Source organism: Eschscholzia californica, unplaced genomic scaffold (genome assembly GCF_041429995.1).
Source record: "Eschscholzia californica isolate CP2 unplaced genomic scaffold, dmEscCali1.0.p SCAF_4, whole genome shotgun sequence".
In the NCBI taxonomy this organism is placed as follows: domain Eukaryota; kingdom Viridiplantae; phylum Streptophyta; class Magnoliopsida; order Ranunculales; family Papaveraceae; genus Eschscholzia; species Eschscholzia californica.
The window spans coordinates 52,862,990-52,879,702 of NW_028238461.1; the positions used below are offsets into that span (position 1 = coordinate 52,862,990).

General features: G+C 36.6%; 3 protein-coding genes across 3 annotated transcripts; all 3 read right to left on the minus strand.

Moving 5' to 3' along the window:
- Positions 1–1,328: 1,328 nt before the first annotated feature.
- On the minus strand, positions 1,329–5,597 carry DGD1 (UDP-Glycosyltransferase superfamily protein). Its single transcript, XM_086673502.1, has 7 exons — positions 4,774–5,597; positions 4,227–4,259; positions 3,948–4,035; positions 2,971–3,455; positions 2,614–2,880; positions 2,127–2,476; positions 1,329–2,038 (listed from the first exon to the last, which is right to left on the minus strand). The coding sequence occupies exons 1-7, from the start codon at positions 5,419–5,421 to the stop codon at positions 1,513–1,515; spliced, it is 2,397 nt and encodes a 798-aa protein (XP_086529628.1). The 5' UTR covers positions 5,422–5,597; the 3' UTR covers positions 1,329–1,512.
- A 1,721-nt stretch (positions 5,598–7,318) lies between these two features.
- LOC147546039 (uncharacterized) lies at positions 7,319–9,620 on the minus strand. Its single transcript, XM_086634824.1, has 9 exons — positions 9,543–9,620; positions 9,317–9,436; positions 9,160–9,227; positions 8,633–8,741; positions 8,452–8,520; positions 8,231–8,288; positions 7,829–8,064; positions 7,680–7,731; positions 7,319–7,597 (listed from the first exon to the last, which is right to left on the minus strand). Exons 1-9 carry the CDS (start codon positions 9,543–9,545, stop codon positions 7,530–7,532), a joined length of 783 nt encoding a protein of 260 aa, XP_086490950.1. The 5' UTR covers positions 9,546–9,620; the 3' UTR covers positions 7,319–7,529.
- A 3,083-nt stretch (positions 9,621–12,703) lies between these two features.
- Positions 12,704–16,087, minus strand: LOC147546040 (uncharacterized). Its single transcript, XM_086635006.1, has 9 exons — positions 15,901–16,087; positions 15,671–15,790; positions 15,506–15,573; positions 14,107–14,215; positions 13,929–13,997; positions 13,711–13,768; positions 13,309–13,544; positions 13,160–13,211; positions 12,704–13,077 (listed from the first exon to the last, which is right to left on the minus strand). The coding sequence occupies exons 1-9, from the start codon at positions 15,901–15,903 to the stop codon at positions 13,010–13,012; spliced, it is 783 nt and encodes a 260-aa protein (XP_086491132.1). The 5' UTR covers positions 15,904–16,087; the 3' UTR covers positions 12,704–13,009.
- Positions 16,088–16,713: the final 626 nt, after the last annotated feature.

Genomic DNA, 16,713 nt, shown 5'->3' on the forward strand with positions numbered 1-16,713 from the left:
TTAACAAACTAGTGATCTAGAGAGCAAGCCAAGAGACCGAATTAGCTCATGACATTCGTTTAAACAATCTAAATTCTTCCAATGTTAAAACTTGTTTCCCATGTCACTACTTGAGAACTTACTGGCACACTAGTTGAGAAAACAGAAGTTCGGACTACGAAATGAAGTTTTGTACCACGTACCATTTGCACAATTGCATGTGTCATGGACCAAAATGTCAAAGATATTTAAGTAAGTACAATGTGAAGAAAAAAAACATATAAACCGTACAACTTTTATTTGATATTGTCAACTAGAGGTAGATATAGACACCCATCACAGGTGAATTTGGTTACTTTGACTCTAAGTATATAATCACTTTTTCTCTTTATCTACATTTGATTAAAGTGAATGTAATATCTTAGAAAGAGATTGAGAGAGCGTGAGAGAGATCTAGATAGTGGAACAAAGTACATAGTTTTGTTGGCTTGTGACCTAATAGATCTAGCCAACTATAAATTATTTTTACTTAGGGTGAAAATCTTTTAAAATTCAATTAGATGTTAACATCATGTTTACTATAAATAACTCAAGTTTACTAACAAAAAGCACTTTAATTATCTTTTATTTGTCATCAAATTAAAGAAAATTTCGTCATCAAATTAAATATTCGTGAGTGATAAGACCTACTTCATATTGGATTAGAATTTCAACTTCTTTGTTTGTCTGTTTTTCTTTCTTTCTTTTTTTCGGTGCAAGTTGCAATCAACTAGGTAATAAGCGGGATGTATAAGATGAAGCACCATTATCTCACCCAACATTGAATTTGGTAAAAGTGCATTAGGGACAACTAACTTAAAATTTTGTATGTATAGCTTATTCCATACTTTATGAGCTTATTCCATACTTTATGGGAATATAGGAAAATAAAATTTTGAGAGAGAAACGCAAGCTCATATGTAAAGAGATCGAACAAGCTCGCCATTGGTCACAGACGAAGGGGTTTGCCCTTGGTCAGTGATGAAGGAGTACCTGCAGCAGAGGCTTCCTCTGCTGTTGGGTGAGGAGAAGAGATGAAGGTGGTGGTTGGTGATGATGTTGCTGGTGAAAACAGTTCTGAAGGTGGTGGCTGTGGTAAAGCCCATTCGACAATATTTTTCGTCAGTAAATTTATTAAATATTGTCCTGAATAATTAGGTTTTGATAAGAATGTGAGTATTGCAGCTTCACCTACACGGACGATTATTTTGTCACAACTTAAAATCAGTGAGAGAAAAATGGCTTGGTAGCATATTAGTAGTCCAAAACAAAAACACAACAGTAAAGATTCTAACAGTGTATGGTTGGTCTTGGTTATCATTCTGGCAACTATTTTTCATTCAAAATTATATATGTTACATTATAATTAAAGAAACATGAGGACGATTAGACAAACAGGCTACTGAAAAGAACAATATGTAGAAATTACCTAAGACACGTGTATTCAACAAAATTATAATACATAAATGAGCTACTTGCACAGAAACGATCGACTTACCAGTGGTAAACAGGATTTTCTACTTGAGGGGGCAAGAGGTGGAGATCCTCACTGTGCTGTTTGCTGTACTCCCGTGTTCCAGGTATTGCTCCTGTCGTTAACCTCAGAATTTCATTCCCCGTGAGACAGTAATGAGCGAAAGCCAGCCCCCCGTCTACCATCTCAGATAAGTTAGGCAATGAAACTGATTTCAACATTTTCTTGTTTGTTCGACTTGATTCTGCTGTGTTAGAATTCAAGATCTTGTCTAGTTCAGAGTACTCTATGAATCTCTGAGTTGCTGCTTCCCATGAAAGGTTATATCTTTGCTCGGGAGTAAGAGGTTGGGGATCATTATCAAGTGCTTCTCTTACTTTAGCCACAAAATCTTCTGATGTTTTGTAAGTTAAGCAGTTGGGGAATGATCTGAAAAACTCATTTGATGGATGGTCTGCACAGATCACAAACTTCCCCATTGCTAGGGCTTCGGCTGTTGCCGTGCAAAGAACATCACTCACACTAGGATTTATGAAGACCTTGTAACTGCAAGCATTAAGACTTTGTTTAGAACCTAGAGAGAGAAAGGAAACACAAACAATACAGTACGAAGTTTGTAGTTTGTAAAACTCACCCATGAAGTGAATCATCCGCATGATCTCGCCCTTTAAGAAAGTTCAGGTTCAAGTCAAGTTTCTTTGCAGAAGATTGGACTTCATGTGCATCCTCTCCATTACCGAACACATCTAGTTTGAAACCTTCAAGATCATTCTTATGCTTTGATAACAAATCGATCAATTCTCTGTACCCTTTTGCCCACACCATTTTGCCCAAGAAATATGCCCCCTTTGAAAATGCTTGCTGCCCACGTTCCCTTTCTTCTGCTACCCTTTCTCCAACCTTTAGAAACTTGGGATTCACACCATGCACATTGCACACGACAGATTTGGGCAGATCTTGGGTTGCTGCAGAAAGACGAAGAACCTGCACGAAGATAAACTTCAATTTCGTTAAAGCTCTAGAGGTTAGCACATCCGAAAGAAAAACTAGCATGATGAAACAAGCAGTGCATGGCAACAACATGTTCAGTATTGAAATGTTTAACTGATTGGACCACAAACCTTGTGGCAGTAAGCTCTGGTAACCCAATTATTAATGTGTTTCACAAGGAAAGCTTGGAGAGCGCCATTTTTTTCTCTCTTGATATACTCCAAATAATTTGTATGGACAACGCCAACGACATGATTAAACTTATCAGTCCAGCGCCTACCATGATGATACCAGTTCAGATGTTCTGGTTCTTCTAGTATAGCAATGTCAGCTTCTTTGGAAGAAATGAACTGTGACGTGTCCCCAGCTGGTATAATACTACGTCTTTCTTTAGAAAACTGAAAAAACGAAAGCAGATGTAGTAAACAACAATAGAGTTTGTATCATCAAACAAAAAAAATACTAAATGCAACATGACAGAGAATTACCTTTCCCGGGTAAAAAGAGATTTTAAAATCCGCCTTGAAACCAACCCTCTCCTCTAACCACTTCCTTATATAAGCTTCTTGCTCATCAGGAGAACTGAAAGTGAGTTTATTGGGATAAACAAGTTCCTGGTCTGGCTTGCAGAGCCAGGGTACTAAAAGTGTTACATTTTGCTTTGCAGAATTTGCTAGATATGCCGCCCGGAATAATGGATTTATAGCAGTACCAGTCATCCAAGGAAGACTGGCAGTTGTAACTATTGAAAAATGTCTTTTTCCATCTGTAGGGGCACGCTTTACAGAATCAGACCACAGGCCTCCTTCGTAAGAGTGTCCTGTACTACGTATTACACTAGCTATCCTTAAATCAAGCTCATCATTAACGTTCTCATTTTCAATAAAGGATGCTTCATCAGATGACAAGGAGCGCAATATAAGTTGGCTCCTATATTTGTTGCAAAAAGTTTCAACCAACTTGTGGCATAGATCTGCAAGCATTAACACGAGTAGTTAGAAGTAATGTTGTAATTTTATTCTTGTCATATAGCATAAAATTTCACCCATTGACTTACAATAGAGAACCAGAAAACGAGAAATATGTAAACTCATCACTAGAGCTAAGGAACAAAACCAGTGACTTATTCAGGAACAGAACCAGTGGCTTTAGACTTAAGCCTGTATGTCGAAACCAGGCCAATATGGTGCATGGGTTGAGCTTTGTAATTGCAAGGTTTAAGCTTCAAAGGAACGTGATTTCTTTAAACAGAGGTGCAAATAGAAGCTTTACGCTTAATTACATCACATCATAACACTAGAACTAAGTACATCCCGTGAAATGTTTACAGGCGAAAAGATTGACATGACAATCGTTACTATCTAACATTATAAGTAATTTTAAAAGGTCAGGTGTCTTCACCTACAAGATTTTATCCAGTTACATACTCATAAGATTTTCTTGAGGAAAAGTGTAGAGGTATTACCTTGTTTAAAGCCGAGTTGATCAAATATGGGCCCTGACTGCTTAACCAAATATGCTAAAAGTTCAGGTACATCCAGTGGCGGTACTTCCTTCATGAAGAAGACAAAGCTCTCAGGTAAGTATAACCTAAATACTAAATCTAGCGTATAAACAATTATTAGTAGTGCAACATCAGTATTGTTAACTTTCCTCCTAGCAGACCTACAAGAAAACAAGAAACAACGCCCTGTGCAACCAAAGCTTTTATAAACCAAAACAACTATTAGGTTATAGGACAAACCTTTGAATCTTGCGGCTCCTTGCAGAATGCTTTCTACAAAAAAACAAGCACACAACAATCAAGTGTTAGTTACTCAAAGAACTGAAGGACAAGGAATTTTGATACGAGTTCATAAGTTCATATATTTCTAATAACATGAAAAGTATATATAAATCTGTAGGTCTCGATCGTCTTTCTCTATCAGACACACATGGGAGTCCATTTTTAAACTGGTGATAGTATTGCATCCACATCATCTAACTATCAGGTGTTTAGGGTTCTATGAGTGCAGGTGTTTGTGTTTTTCCAATTGATGATGCATGCATGACTATGGCATATCTGCACCCATTTTGCACACGAATTCGACACTATAAGTTACTATGAAGTGTAAATTTTCTTCTACTAACCCAAAAAATTATTTCCTGTGAAATATTCTCCAAGAATGAACCCTAATATGAACAAATTAACAGCAAACTAAGGTACATAAAGGTAAAATCTTGCAGAAAAACCTAGAAAGGAATCCACCTAAATTAGAAGAAATTCAAGAGTTCTGAAAAGAAATAATTACCAAGCTCGATTTTACTTTCTCCATAAACTCATTACTCTTGAAATTCCCAAAAATCTCTGATGAAGTACTCTTTTCCTCTAATTCCCTCAATCTAGTTTTCAGAGCTCGAATTGGCTGCCACTCCTTATGACTCCCTTCTTCTTCACTTTTCCAATCAGACCAAAAATCATCCAACTTAAGATTTTTCCCACGCCAAAGCCTTTCCTTTTCATCAAATTCAACAATTTTATCCGAATCTTCAACTTCAGATACAATAGCATTCCTTATAGCTGAGAGGTCGATTCTAATTCTCGCTCTAGGGCTCCATTTCTCCAATACTTTCCGACTGAAATCAGGTGAAGAATAAACCCTACGAAATTCAGATATCTTCGGTTGCAATTTCTTGACAAAATCAATCTCAGTCGATGGAGATGACTTAATAGGAGAAACGGAGAAAGCTGAAGCGGAATGAAGAAAGTTTTCGAGTTCTTTATCAAAAGAAGTAGCTAGGTTTCTGAAAGAGTTTGCCCTATCTTTCATTAACTTGATATCTGCATCTGCTGAATCTTTCACTTCTCTCCAACCTTTCGATATAAAAGATAAAGCTCTTTCTGCTGTTACTACAGAAGTTTGAGAAGATGAAGGTCTAACTTCTGCACCAAAATTCATCTTCGAGAGTTCAATCAGTAACCAGAATTAGGGTTTTGATTGAGATTTTGGGGATTTTATTGTGATTTTGAGGAGAAGAACACAGAAGGATGGAGAAACGTGGAGATAAGAGAAGAGACAGTGGAGAAATTAACGGCTTGATTTTATCGATTTTGAGCTTTTCTCTCGAACCACATAAAAAGCATGAATTCCACGTCGGATAAGATGATGTGGACTGTATGCTAGCGCGGGATAAAGTCACGTGAGATTTTGATTACCTGGCATAATCTTAGTGGCTGGGTTAATTTCATTGGTCGATTGGCGTATATTCTGTGGGACCAATTTGATGAAGACCGACTCTCCGACATGGTAAAGAAATCAAGAAAGTGCTTCTTTCTTCACAAGCATATACTTTTGGATGTTTGAATCTTTCTTAAACTAATTTCTAGTTCCACAATTTGAACAAATACCATTAATACAATTTCACTATTTGGTAAAGAAATCAATAAATTTTGATCCTTTTATGGACAAATACCATTAATATAATTTCACTATTTGGTAAAGAAATCAATAAATTTTGATCCTTTTATGGACAAATACCATTAACATATTTCACCATTTGGTAGTACAAGAATTAGAAGTCAATTGTTCACAAGCATTCACCAATTAGTTGCTATACAACGACTACATACATTTTAAGATGGTGTCAAAATGTTAATTAATCAGGAAGTGTTTGTCTCGTTCAAGTAAAACTAATCTTACTTTGCTTCTAAGCATTAGTACAAGAATTAGAAGTCAATTGTTCACAAGCATTCACCAATTAGTTGCTATACAACGACTACATACATTTTAAGATGGTGTCAAAATGTTAATTAATCAGGAAGTGTTTGTCTCGTTCAAGTAAAACTAATCTTACTTTGCTTCTAAGCATTAGTCTTGTTAAAAATTTTTTTTTATAATTTGAGTGAAAACTGAGACTAATATCTATATATATTTGTTATAAATTAATCTCGAGTGAAATATTGACACTGTAACCAAAATATAAATAAAATTTGCAAAATTGTAAATGATGAATTTTTTTTCTCTAGGGCGAATTTGTAGAGATAGATATTGAATTTTCCTCCCTATATTTCCAGTTTATGACTAGCAAAAAAAAGCTTTGAAGTTCCACAAATCTAAACTTTGGAATATAATGGCAAATTTATTTTAAAATAATTGGCACTAAGCCTATCAAAAACAGACACATTCCCTTTTTTTTTGTTGAACAAGACACATTCCCTTGTACTAATGTGTTTCCACACTCATAAACTCAGACAAATCTAACCACAAATATGAAAAGTTGAAACATCTGAATTAGAAGAAGTTAAAAGGAGTCGGAACAAAAAGTTTAAGAGACGGTTCTAAATGTTTCTACTTTCTTCTCTCTCAACCTCTTTCTCTCTGTTTTGGGTCCCGCCAGTTCTAAACAACCCGGACACCTTCCAGATATGAGATATGGATGTATTGCTAATTGCTCGCAAGATATGGACGTATTGCTAATAGCTCGTGAGATATGGACGTATTGCTAATAGCTCGTGAGATATGGACGTATTGCTAATTACTCGTGAGATACGGATGTATTGCTAATTGCTCTGATGGTGAAACCCTCCCACCAAAGTACCAAACCCTACTAATTGGGACTGTTTGGGTGAAAGCTGCTTCAACGGGTACTAATTTGGTTTTGAATTCAATGCTCCCATTTGAGTTTGTCTGATTGTTTTTCAATACTAATATGACATAACACGACGCACATAAAGGCATTTACTTCTTGTGAGAAGTGACATAAGACGCATATAAGGTCATATTCAAAATGTGAGAATTGCTTTTGATTCCAACTACTCGTATGTAAATGGGCGGGGAACGCATAGAACTCATAAACTTGTAAAATTGTCATATCATTATGAAATCATAAACATTAAAAAACTCATGTATAAGAGAGGTTTATGTTAACAAAATAAATTCTACTAGTTCAACAACCTTCGCATAGATTTGGTACGTGGAAGAGAAAGCCAAAACCTTGGTACCTCGAGAAAAGGATATATGCCACACAAGCCAGGATTCCTAACTAAGGATTACATTTCTTGAACTCATTAGACAAGCAAAACGGCATTTATGCAACCATCGTTCTCAGGGTTATTTGTAACTTGAGCATATTTTCCTGCATCGACGAATAATTGAGTGAGTATTAAGGAGATTTAAGAAGTATAATCTCATAATCAGACAAACTGCAAGCTACTTACCCCAAACAACTTTCCCTGCTGGCGTGACCAAACCAAGTTCACTCACATTCACCTGCATTTCGCAAGTAAAGAAAACGACAACTTTTAAGATCAATACCTAATAAATTATAAACGATAAATGAGTAGAGTTTTTGAGGCGATGTTAATACCTCAATGATGGTTCCCTTGGTAATAACACCAAGGGAAGAGTACATAGCACCATTTGGATTTTTCTTTATTCCGATGATTTCAAGATTAAAGGTGCATTTAAGTTCCGGGTGAGTAACATGGGCCTTGGTGAATCGCAACCCTGATGGACGAATAAATCTCTCATACTTGGGTGGCTTTCTTGTAAAGCCCTGACCAACAAAAGTGACTTTGGTTATCATCCGCTTCCATTGTTTAGCTGCGAATCAAGAAAAAAATATCGTAAAATGTATCTTCAGACATAATTATTGGAGAGAACTGAATGCAGCCGCAAAACTAGACTCAGAACGGACCCGGTTTAGAAACTCGTGAACATCTTTATCTAAACAAAACCAGTACTTGATCAGAATGTATGAGACACTTACTTTTTCTTTTACCCGTTCGGATAACCCGAAACATTTCATCCTCTGCAACAGGTCTTACCTAAAAAAACGAAATTTAACTTCTTCAGTATAATGTAGAGTAAATATGTGTAGCGCAGTTTATAGTGAACTGCTGACTTTTACTTGTCGATTAGAAAAAACTGAACCCGGAGTAGTAGCAGTAATAGTAGTAGTACATGCAGAAATTATGTTAATGAGTTTACCTTAGGCAAAGGAACCTCCCATTTACCAGCCTTCTCTTTTCTCTTTTGCTTGATAGTATTGCTTAAAACCTGCATGAAAACACATATCAAGTACATCATCATATACCAACAGAAGAATAATCATGTCACAGCTATTAAGAAACCAAAAAATGTGAACACAACAATATCTAGATTAAACTACCCTTGCACGTCGAGTGTTTTCACGATCGATAAGATAAGGGGGAATTGCCCCTTTTTCAACATCATCATCTGTCTTGCGCCTATTTGAGGATTCTTCATGCATAGCCAACCTGTGAAAATGAAACAGGAACAATTGACAGGCAAACTCAGTGTCAGCACCATGTACTGGAGAACATATATACAATAGTGACTAGTGAGTCATGGACGTGAAAATAAGAAAAGTGGAGCTTTCCAGTTCCAACATATTAACAGTGGAGACAATAGTTACCATGCTAGTGATCTCAATGTTTAAAAAGGCGCATAAGATGCGCACCGAGGCGTACATCTTGAGGCAAAATATATGTGTATCGCATCAAAACTTACATATTGGAGTTTAGAAGTGACCCAAAGCATTAACGAATTAAAATATTGTAAGTCTATAACTGTCTTAAAATATGCTAGATTGAAGCTACGTCTCTTTACCAGGATGCGTGGCACATAGGTGAAAAAACAAATTATGATGATTAAGTAGTAAGTTAGGGCACATACGTTTTCTTCATTAGGGCCTTCTCATCATAACGTTTCTTAGCAAACATCTTACCCTGAATACCCAAAGCCTGTTTCACAAAACCAATACCAAAATTTCAACTAATAATTCTTAGAACCGTAAGAAAACTTGGATTAGTAAAAGATGAAAAAAGTTGACCTTCTGGGCATAAGCAGAACGCTTGTGAACTTCACGAGCTCCCTTCTTTCGTTTTCTCTCGAAGTGATCATAGCGATAACCATATCGCTTCTGATGAAGGTCTATGTAATCTCCCTGCGGCTGAAATCACCACCAAAAACAACACAAGAAGAAGAAGAACATTATCAATTTGAAGAAACAAAGAAAAAGATTACGTCGAAAAGTAAACGATGAATCAGTGACAAACCATTGTGAGTGAAGATAATTTTCCTCGAGAGAGAATTATGAATGAAGAGAAATTTTTCAGAAATGGGAAGAAGTAGTTTTATAGGTGGGTGAGAACCATAAAATATAAACCCTAGAATGGGCTGAACCGCCTCTCCAAAACCTGGTCCATTAAACTGAACAAGTTCTGTTAGGGGCGCTCCACCCTTAGGTCTCGTTTGGTTCCTCTAAAACTAAAAGCCAGTTTTTAGCTTATTTTAAGTGCTTCTTGAAATCTTTACACATTTGGTTCGAAAAAGCTGCAACTTATTTTCAGCTGGAAAAACCAATTTTCTCGAAAAAGAAGAAGCTATAATTTTGCGGATTTTAATAAGGGAAATGATAGAGTGACTTAGAAATTGGTACTTAGAGGGTGACATATTTCCTCGTTTAGAAACAAAAGTGATCCCCACCAATGTACGTTGTAGGACCGCCTTTACATTACAAATTACAATCATCCGATATTTTTCTCAAATAAACTATATTTTTTATTATTTCCGGTCACCGCATCATAAATAAATTTCAAAAAACAATGAACAAGTAAAATATCTTCATCTTGTGCATACGGCATCCGTGGAGCTTTTTTAATTGTAGTCTAGTCATAAGAATCATCAAAAGTTTCATCAAATGTTGAATGAATATGTGGTGATGTTCATCGGTAAATTGTCCCCTAATTCAACATATGGGAAATTGAGAGACATCAATTCCATAAATCTTTCGGTCGGACATTTGTTGCACATCCAGAAGATCTATTATCTGAAGAAATAGATAAAATAAGAGAGAATGAGAAAATTATGGGAGAGATAGAATGAAAAAGAGAGAGAATGAGATAAGTTATAGAGAGAAAAGTTTGGTGATGGTTAAGCATGTAGGGAACCAACCCAATTTGGATCGTTGGAGCTAATCCAACGACCAGAGGACTTCCCGACATGACCGTCGGAACCCCGACAGTCGTGTGGGGAAGGCCTTCAGTCAACTCTACAAGGTGGAGTCGACTGGGGCTTCGCTGGGGTGAGCATCGTACATGTTGGACCCTAGGTGCCCTATGGGTTGGACTTGCTCTTACTACACAAGCATATACTTTTGGATATTGGAACTTTTGGTAAACTAAGTTCTAGTTCGTGTTTTTTCAACAAAAAGAAAAGTTCTACTTCCACTCTCTAACAAAAAAAAGTTCTTAGTTCCACAAAATAAATAATATTTTTATTAGATTGCCATTTGATTACTAATCTAGCCCTTCTAGAAGGTGCCTCAAGCGCCCAAATGACGAACGCGGGTTGTTCAATCGCATGCCCCGGACACACGCGATCCATCTCATCGGGATATTTCTCGATTGCCATTTGCACCCTAAATTGATTTTTCGTCTTGGTCAATTTAGTTTGTAACATAACCAAAATCCGTCCAAACTTTAAAAGTGAATATCTCATTCACCCGGAATTGGATTTGAGTGATTTTTTGCTCTAATTAAAGAGTTCGACGAGACAAACGCGACGGAATGCTCCATTTCTGAGTTTGACGGTCAAAAATCAGTTCTGATTCTAAGAATTTTTTGAGTTAGACATACACGAACTTAAAATGATATCAAAGTTAAATCTTGAATATAATAGATCGGTAAATCATGGATACTTTCATAAGGAAGACCGCAGTATTATTACAGTATGTGTATCATCTCCACTTGTTGCTTGTTCATCTTGAGTTGAATAATGGCATTGTAACCGAAAAAAGTAGGGTTTGAAGAATCCTAAATTTCGAATTTCTCTCTCATAAGCTTCCTGTTTGATAAAACAAGTCAATTGTTCAACTTTAAAATATTGGCAATAAGCCAATCACAAACAGACAATGTTGCCTTGTACACTAGTGTTAACCCACTCCGACAAATTTAACCACAAGAGAAATGGTGCTTGGCCAAATGGGCGGCACCTGGTTGCTGATGTAGCCCCCCAAATCGGGGAGGACGAAATGAAAAGGGCAGGGGTTGTCTTTTGGGGGGATTAATGCCAATGGGTTTGATTTGTTAAAGAGTTTACAATGGAAGTTGCCATGTTTTTAGGTACACGTGAACTTTTACTCTTTGTATTCTTCACTTCGCTCTCTCTCTAGTCAAGTCATCAGGATGGTAGGGGTGTTCGTTGGTTCGGTATCCGGTATTTTGGTGTCATCCGTTACCAAACCACTCATGGTTTGGTTAGTGATTTTCCAAACCGTTACCAAACCGGTCAAAGTTTGGTTCGGTTACTAACCGAACCATCATAAGCGGTTTGGATACTACTGGATACCAAACCATCCATAAAACGCAATTTGTTCTCCATGAAAATCGGCGAATCGAGTTACTTTCTTCATACATTGACGTATAAAATCAAGACAACACTCCTGAAAAATCTGGAGAAATAATCAAACTAACATAATGCATCGAAAAAACATTTGAAACATGAAAGACATGTGCAGGTCCCCCACTGAAATATTATATAGTAGCTAGTAACATTGATGATACATGAATTGTTTTAATCTAATACTAGCTAGTAACATTATATTGTAGTAGTGTTGTTGTTTTGTATGAGTAGTAGTTATTCTTATTTATAGCAACTTGATGAAAGATATGTATTTGTACGAAATTATAGAGATATGATAGATGTATTTTAGAAAAAATTATGTAAATATATAATTATGTATATTAATTGAACGTGATTGGTTTGGTTTGGTTTGGTTTGGTTTTAATGGTTCCTAAAAAGTGCATCCACTTACCGAACCAAACCAGTTGGTTTTTGGAAATCTACAACCGTACCAAACCACTCGTTGTTTGGTTTGGTTTGAAAACCGACTGGACCGGTTTGGATTGGTTTGGTTTGATTGGTTCGGTCTATTTTTGCACACCCCTACAGGATGGAACAAAGAACAGGAGTCGGTAAGAAATTATGGACAAAAACAGGGACTCAACTTGAATAACCTGCCTAATGCACACATCCAAACTAACTACACAAGCATATCACACATCCAAACTACCCTGTTGTGAGAAGTCACATAAGACCGATATAAAGTCATGTACAGATAGTATTAAATTTGATTCCAGCCACGTGCTTGGTTCAAAATGTCATATTCTCCAAGATAGGCTAGTGAGTAGCCCATTTGGTATCAGTTCACAACTCATAAACCAGTAAATTGTCATACCATTATCAAATCATAAACTTGCTCCAACTGTCTCCTATAAGCACAACAAACACTAAAAATTCATGTCTAAGAAAGATTTATGTTAACAAATAAACTCTACTAGTTCAACGAACTTTGTTCAGATTGGTAGGTTGCACACAGCCAAAACCCCTGTTACCACGAGAAATTGATACATGCCGCTAAGCCGGGTTTCTAACTCTGTTTACATTTCTGGAACTCATTAGACAGAAACTGATACATGACGATAAGCCGGGTTGCTAACTCGGATTACATTTCTGGAACTCATTAGACAAGCAAAACAGCATTTATGCAACCATCATTCTCAGGGTTATTTGTAACTTGAGCATATTTTCCTGCATCGACAAATAATTGAATGAGTAATAAGGAGATTTAAGAAGTATAATCTCATAATCAGACAAACTGCAAGCTACTTACCCCAAACAACTTTCCCTGCTGGCGTGACCAAACCAAGTTCACTCACATTCACCTGCATTTCGCAAGTCAAGAAAACGAGAACTTTTAAGATCAATACCTACAAAATTATAAACGATAAAGGAGTAGATGTTTTGAGGTGATTTTATTACCTCAATGATGGTTCCCTTGGTAATAACACCAAGAGAAGTGTACATTGGACCGTTGGGATTTTTCTTTATTCCGATGATTTCGAGATTAAAGGTGCATTTAAGTTCCGGGTGAGTAACATGGGCCTTGGTGAATCGCAACCCTGATGGACGAATGAATCTCTCATACTTGGGAGGCTTTCTTGTAAAGCCGGGACCAACAAAAGTGGCTTTGGTTATCATTCGCTTCCATTGTTTAGCTGCAAATCAAGAAAAAATATTGTAAAATGTATATTCAGACATAATTATCGGAGAAAATTAAATGCAGCCCCAAAACTACACTCAGAATGAACCCAGTTTAGAAACTCGTGAACATCTTTATCATAAACAAAACCAATACTTGTTCAGAATGTATGAGACACTTACTTTTTCTTTTACCCGTTCGGATAACCCGAAACATTTCATCCTCTGCAACAGGTCTTACCTAAAAAAACGAAATTTAACTTCTTCAGTATAATGTAGAGTAAATATGTGTAACGCAGCTTATAGTGAACTGCTGACTTTTACTTGTCGATTAGAAAAAACTGAACCCGGAGTGGTAGTAGTAGAAGTAGTACATGCAGAAATTATGTTAATGAGTTTACCTTAGGCAAAGGAACCTCCCATTTACCAGCCTTCTCTTTTCTCTTTTGCTTGATAGTATTGCTTAAAACCTGCATGAAAACACAGATCAAGTACACCATATACCAACAGAACAATAATCATGTCACAGCTATCAAGAAACCAAAAAATGTGAACGCAACAATACCCAGATTAAACTACCTTTGCACGTTGAGTGTTTTCACGGTCAATAAGATAAGCGGGAATTGATCCTTCGTCGACATTTTCATCTACCTTGCGCCTATTTGAGGATTCTTCATGCATAGCCAACCTGTGAAAATGAAACAGGAACAATTGACAAGCAAACTGAGTATCCATGTACTCAACGTCAAACTGCAATATTTTTATATTCTGAACTGATTAACGGAAATAACTAAGTACTAGTTTTGTAATAAATGTAAATGACAACAAGAAAACTGGAGCAACCCAGTTCCAACATATTAACGACATGGGAGACAATAGTTACCATGCTCCTGAGCTAATAGAGTCATACTAATCATTAACTACTACTAGTAAGAACTAACTTAGAACTTGGAAATTTTTTTGAGTTGAGACAGAAGCCATTTCAATTGATCAAAGTAGAGAAAGAATTAATTAAGTCAGGCCTTTCCACTTAACACCAACAGAACAAGTATTCACAACTTATTATGCTCTTTAAGTCTGAGTTGTCAATAAACTCACATAGGTATACTGATATACGGAAGAATCTAAAGTGAAATTATACAATGAATTCTTACTACTGAACTCCATAATGTTAGCATTTCTTAAGAAGTGGCCTAGTAGGCAAAGGACAACAAATTGCATTGATATAGCTTAATTTTGAAGCTGCCACTCAGCTGCATCTTAAAAACCCTCTCAGAGGCCTCTAAATTGGCGTTTATCGTGTCTTGCCATACGTGATAGGGTCGTTTCCATGTTGCCGGAATACACTATCGCTTTCAGAACAGGCCCACAACTAATAAAAGGCGAATTCAGGCCTTGAAGAAACTCTCACTCGAGAACAAGGACTCCCTGTACTAACGGACCACCCTACCATGCCCGCGCGCTGCCACTTGGATTGACACTGATATACGGAAGAATCTAAAGTGAAATTATACAATGAATTCTTACTACCGAACTTCATAATGTTAGCATTTCTTAAGAAGTGACCTAGTAGGCAAAGGACAACAAATTGCATTGATATAGCTTAACATTGAATCATGTGACTTGGATCAGGGGGATTTTTCCATTTCTGTATACAAATATGATTGGGTTGAAGAAACACATCAATATTTCCGTTCAGCCACCTTCGGGGGTTTCCTTGTCTACCAAAATAGGGATATAGCTTCTACATTTCGAGCCCAAATGCATATTTTTTCAATCTTCCAATCAAAACTCGAATTGTTGCATTGCCGATATACATTTTTCCACACATTGTCCAAAATAGTTTACCTATGAACTTAAAAAAGCTCAAATATTTGTGAAACTTCTCTATTACCCATTCTCCTAAAAAGTTGTAATCACTAAGAGAAGATGTGAAAAAACAAACTATGATGATTAATTAGTAAGTTAGGGCACATACGTTTTCTTCATTAGAGCCTTCTCAGCATAACGTTTCTTAGCAAACATCTTACCCTTAATACCCAAAGCCTGTTTTCACAAAACCAATAGCAAAATTTCAACTCATATATCTTAAATCGGTAAGAAAACTTGGATTAGTACAGATTGAAAAGGTGAAAAAGCTGACCTTCTGGGCATAAGCAGAACGCTTGTGAACTTCACGAGCTTCCTTCTTTCGTTTTCTCTCGAAGTGATCATGGCGATAACCATATCGCTTCTGATGAAGGTCTATATAATCTCCCTGAGGCTGAAATCACCACCAAAAACAACACAAGAAGAAGAAGAAGAAGATTATCAATTTGAAGAAAAAAAAAAGATATAAATTAGGTCAAAGTAAACGATGAATCAGTGACAAACCATAGTGATTGAAGATACTTTTCCTCGAGAGAGGATTCAGAATTAGAGAAATTTTTCAGAAATGAGAAGAGAGAGCTTTTATAGGTCGGTCGAACCGTGAACTCTAAACCCTAGAACTCGCCGACTCGTTGAGAGAGGGGTTTTGAAACTTAATGGGCTGAGTCACCGATCCAAAAGCTGGTCCATTAAAAGCTCTAAAGGCGCACCCAGTTTTTTTTCTTCTGCAGCACCCCTTGAAGCCAATTTTAATGGGGTTCATGTGTAAAGGAGGCGATTTTAAAACTTCCCGTGAATGAATCCTGTAGGGGTCTTTGGCATGTTTCAGGTGGTGAGTGCGTTGTCGACAAGCTGTCTCTGTTTGGTATACAAGGTTTCGGAGAATTCCGGAACCGACCTAGGAAGACGCCTCGTGGAGTTTCTATCCCCACGAGGAACGATGCTTCTTAAAATATCGTCAAAGGAGGATATTTTAGTTGATTCTGATAAAGCGATAAGTTAGCTAGTTTCTTTTAAGGTTGAAACTCTATTATTCATATTGAATAAGTACTTCCCCAATCTTGCCTCCATAAGAGAATTCTAATTCGTTCAATTTTCGGGGGATGCGAAATTTGAAATGTAAGCAATTGTAACAATAGGATTTTCCCGGTTGAACTTTTTAAACCCATTGAATAATAGGAAAACAATTTCTTAAATTGAAGAGTTCCTATTTCATATGTGATGTAGATTGTTGCGGAAGCGTAAAAGTAATGGAATCCACCATTGTTAATAAACTAAACTAACGAAATAAAACTGATAAAATAACGATAAACAATA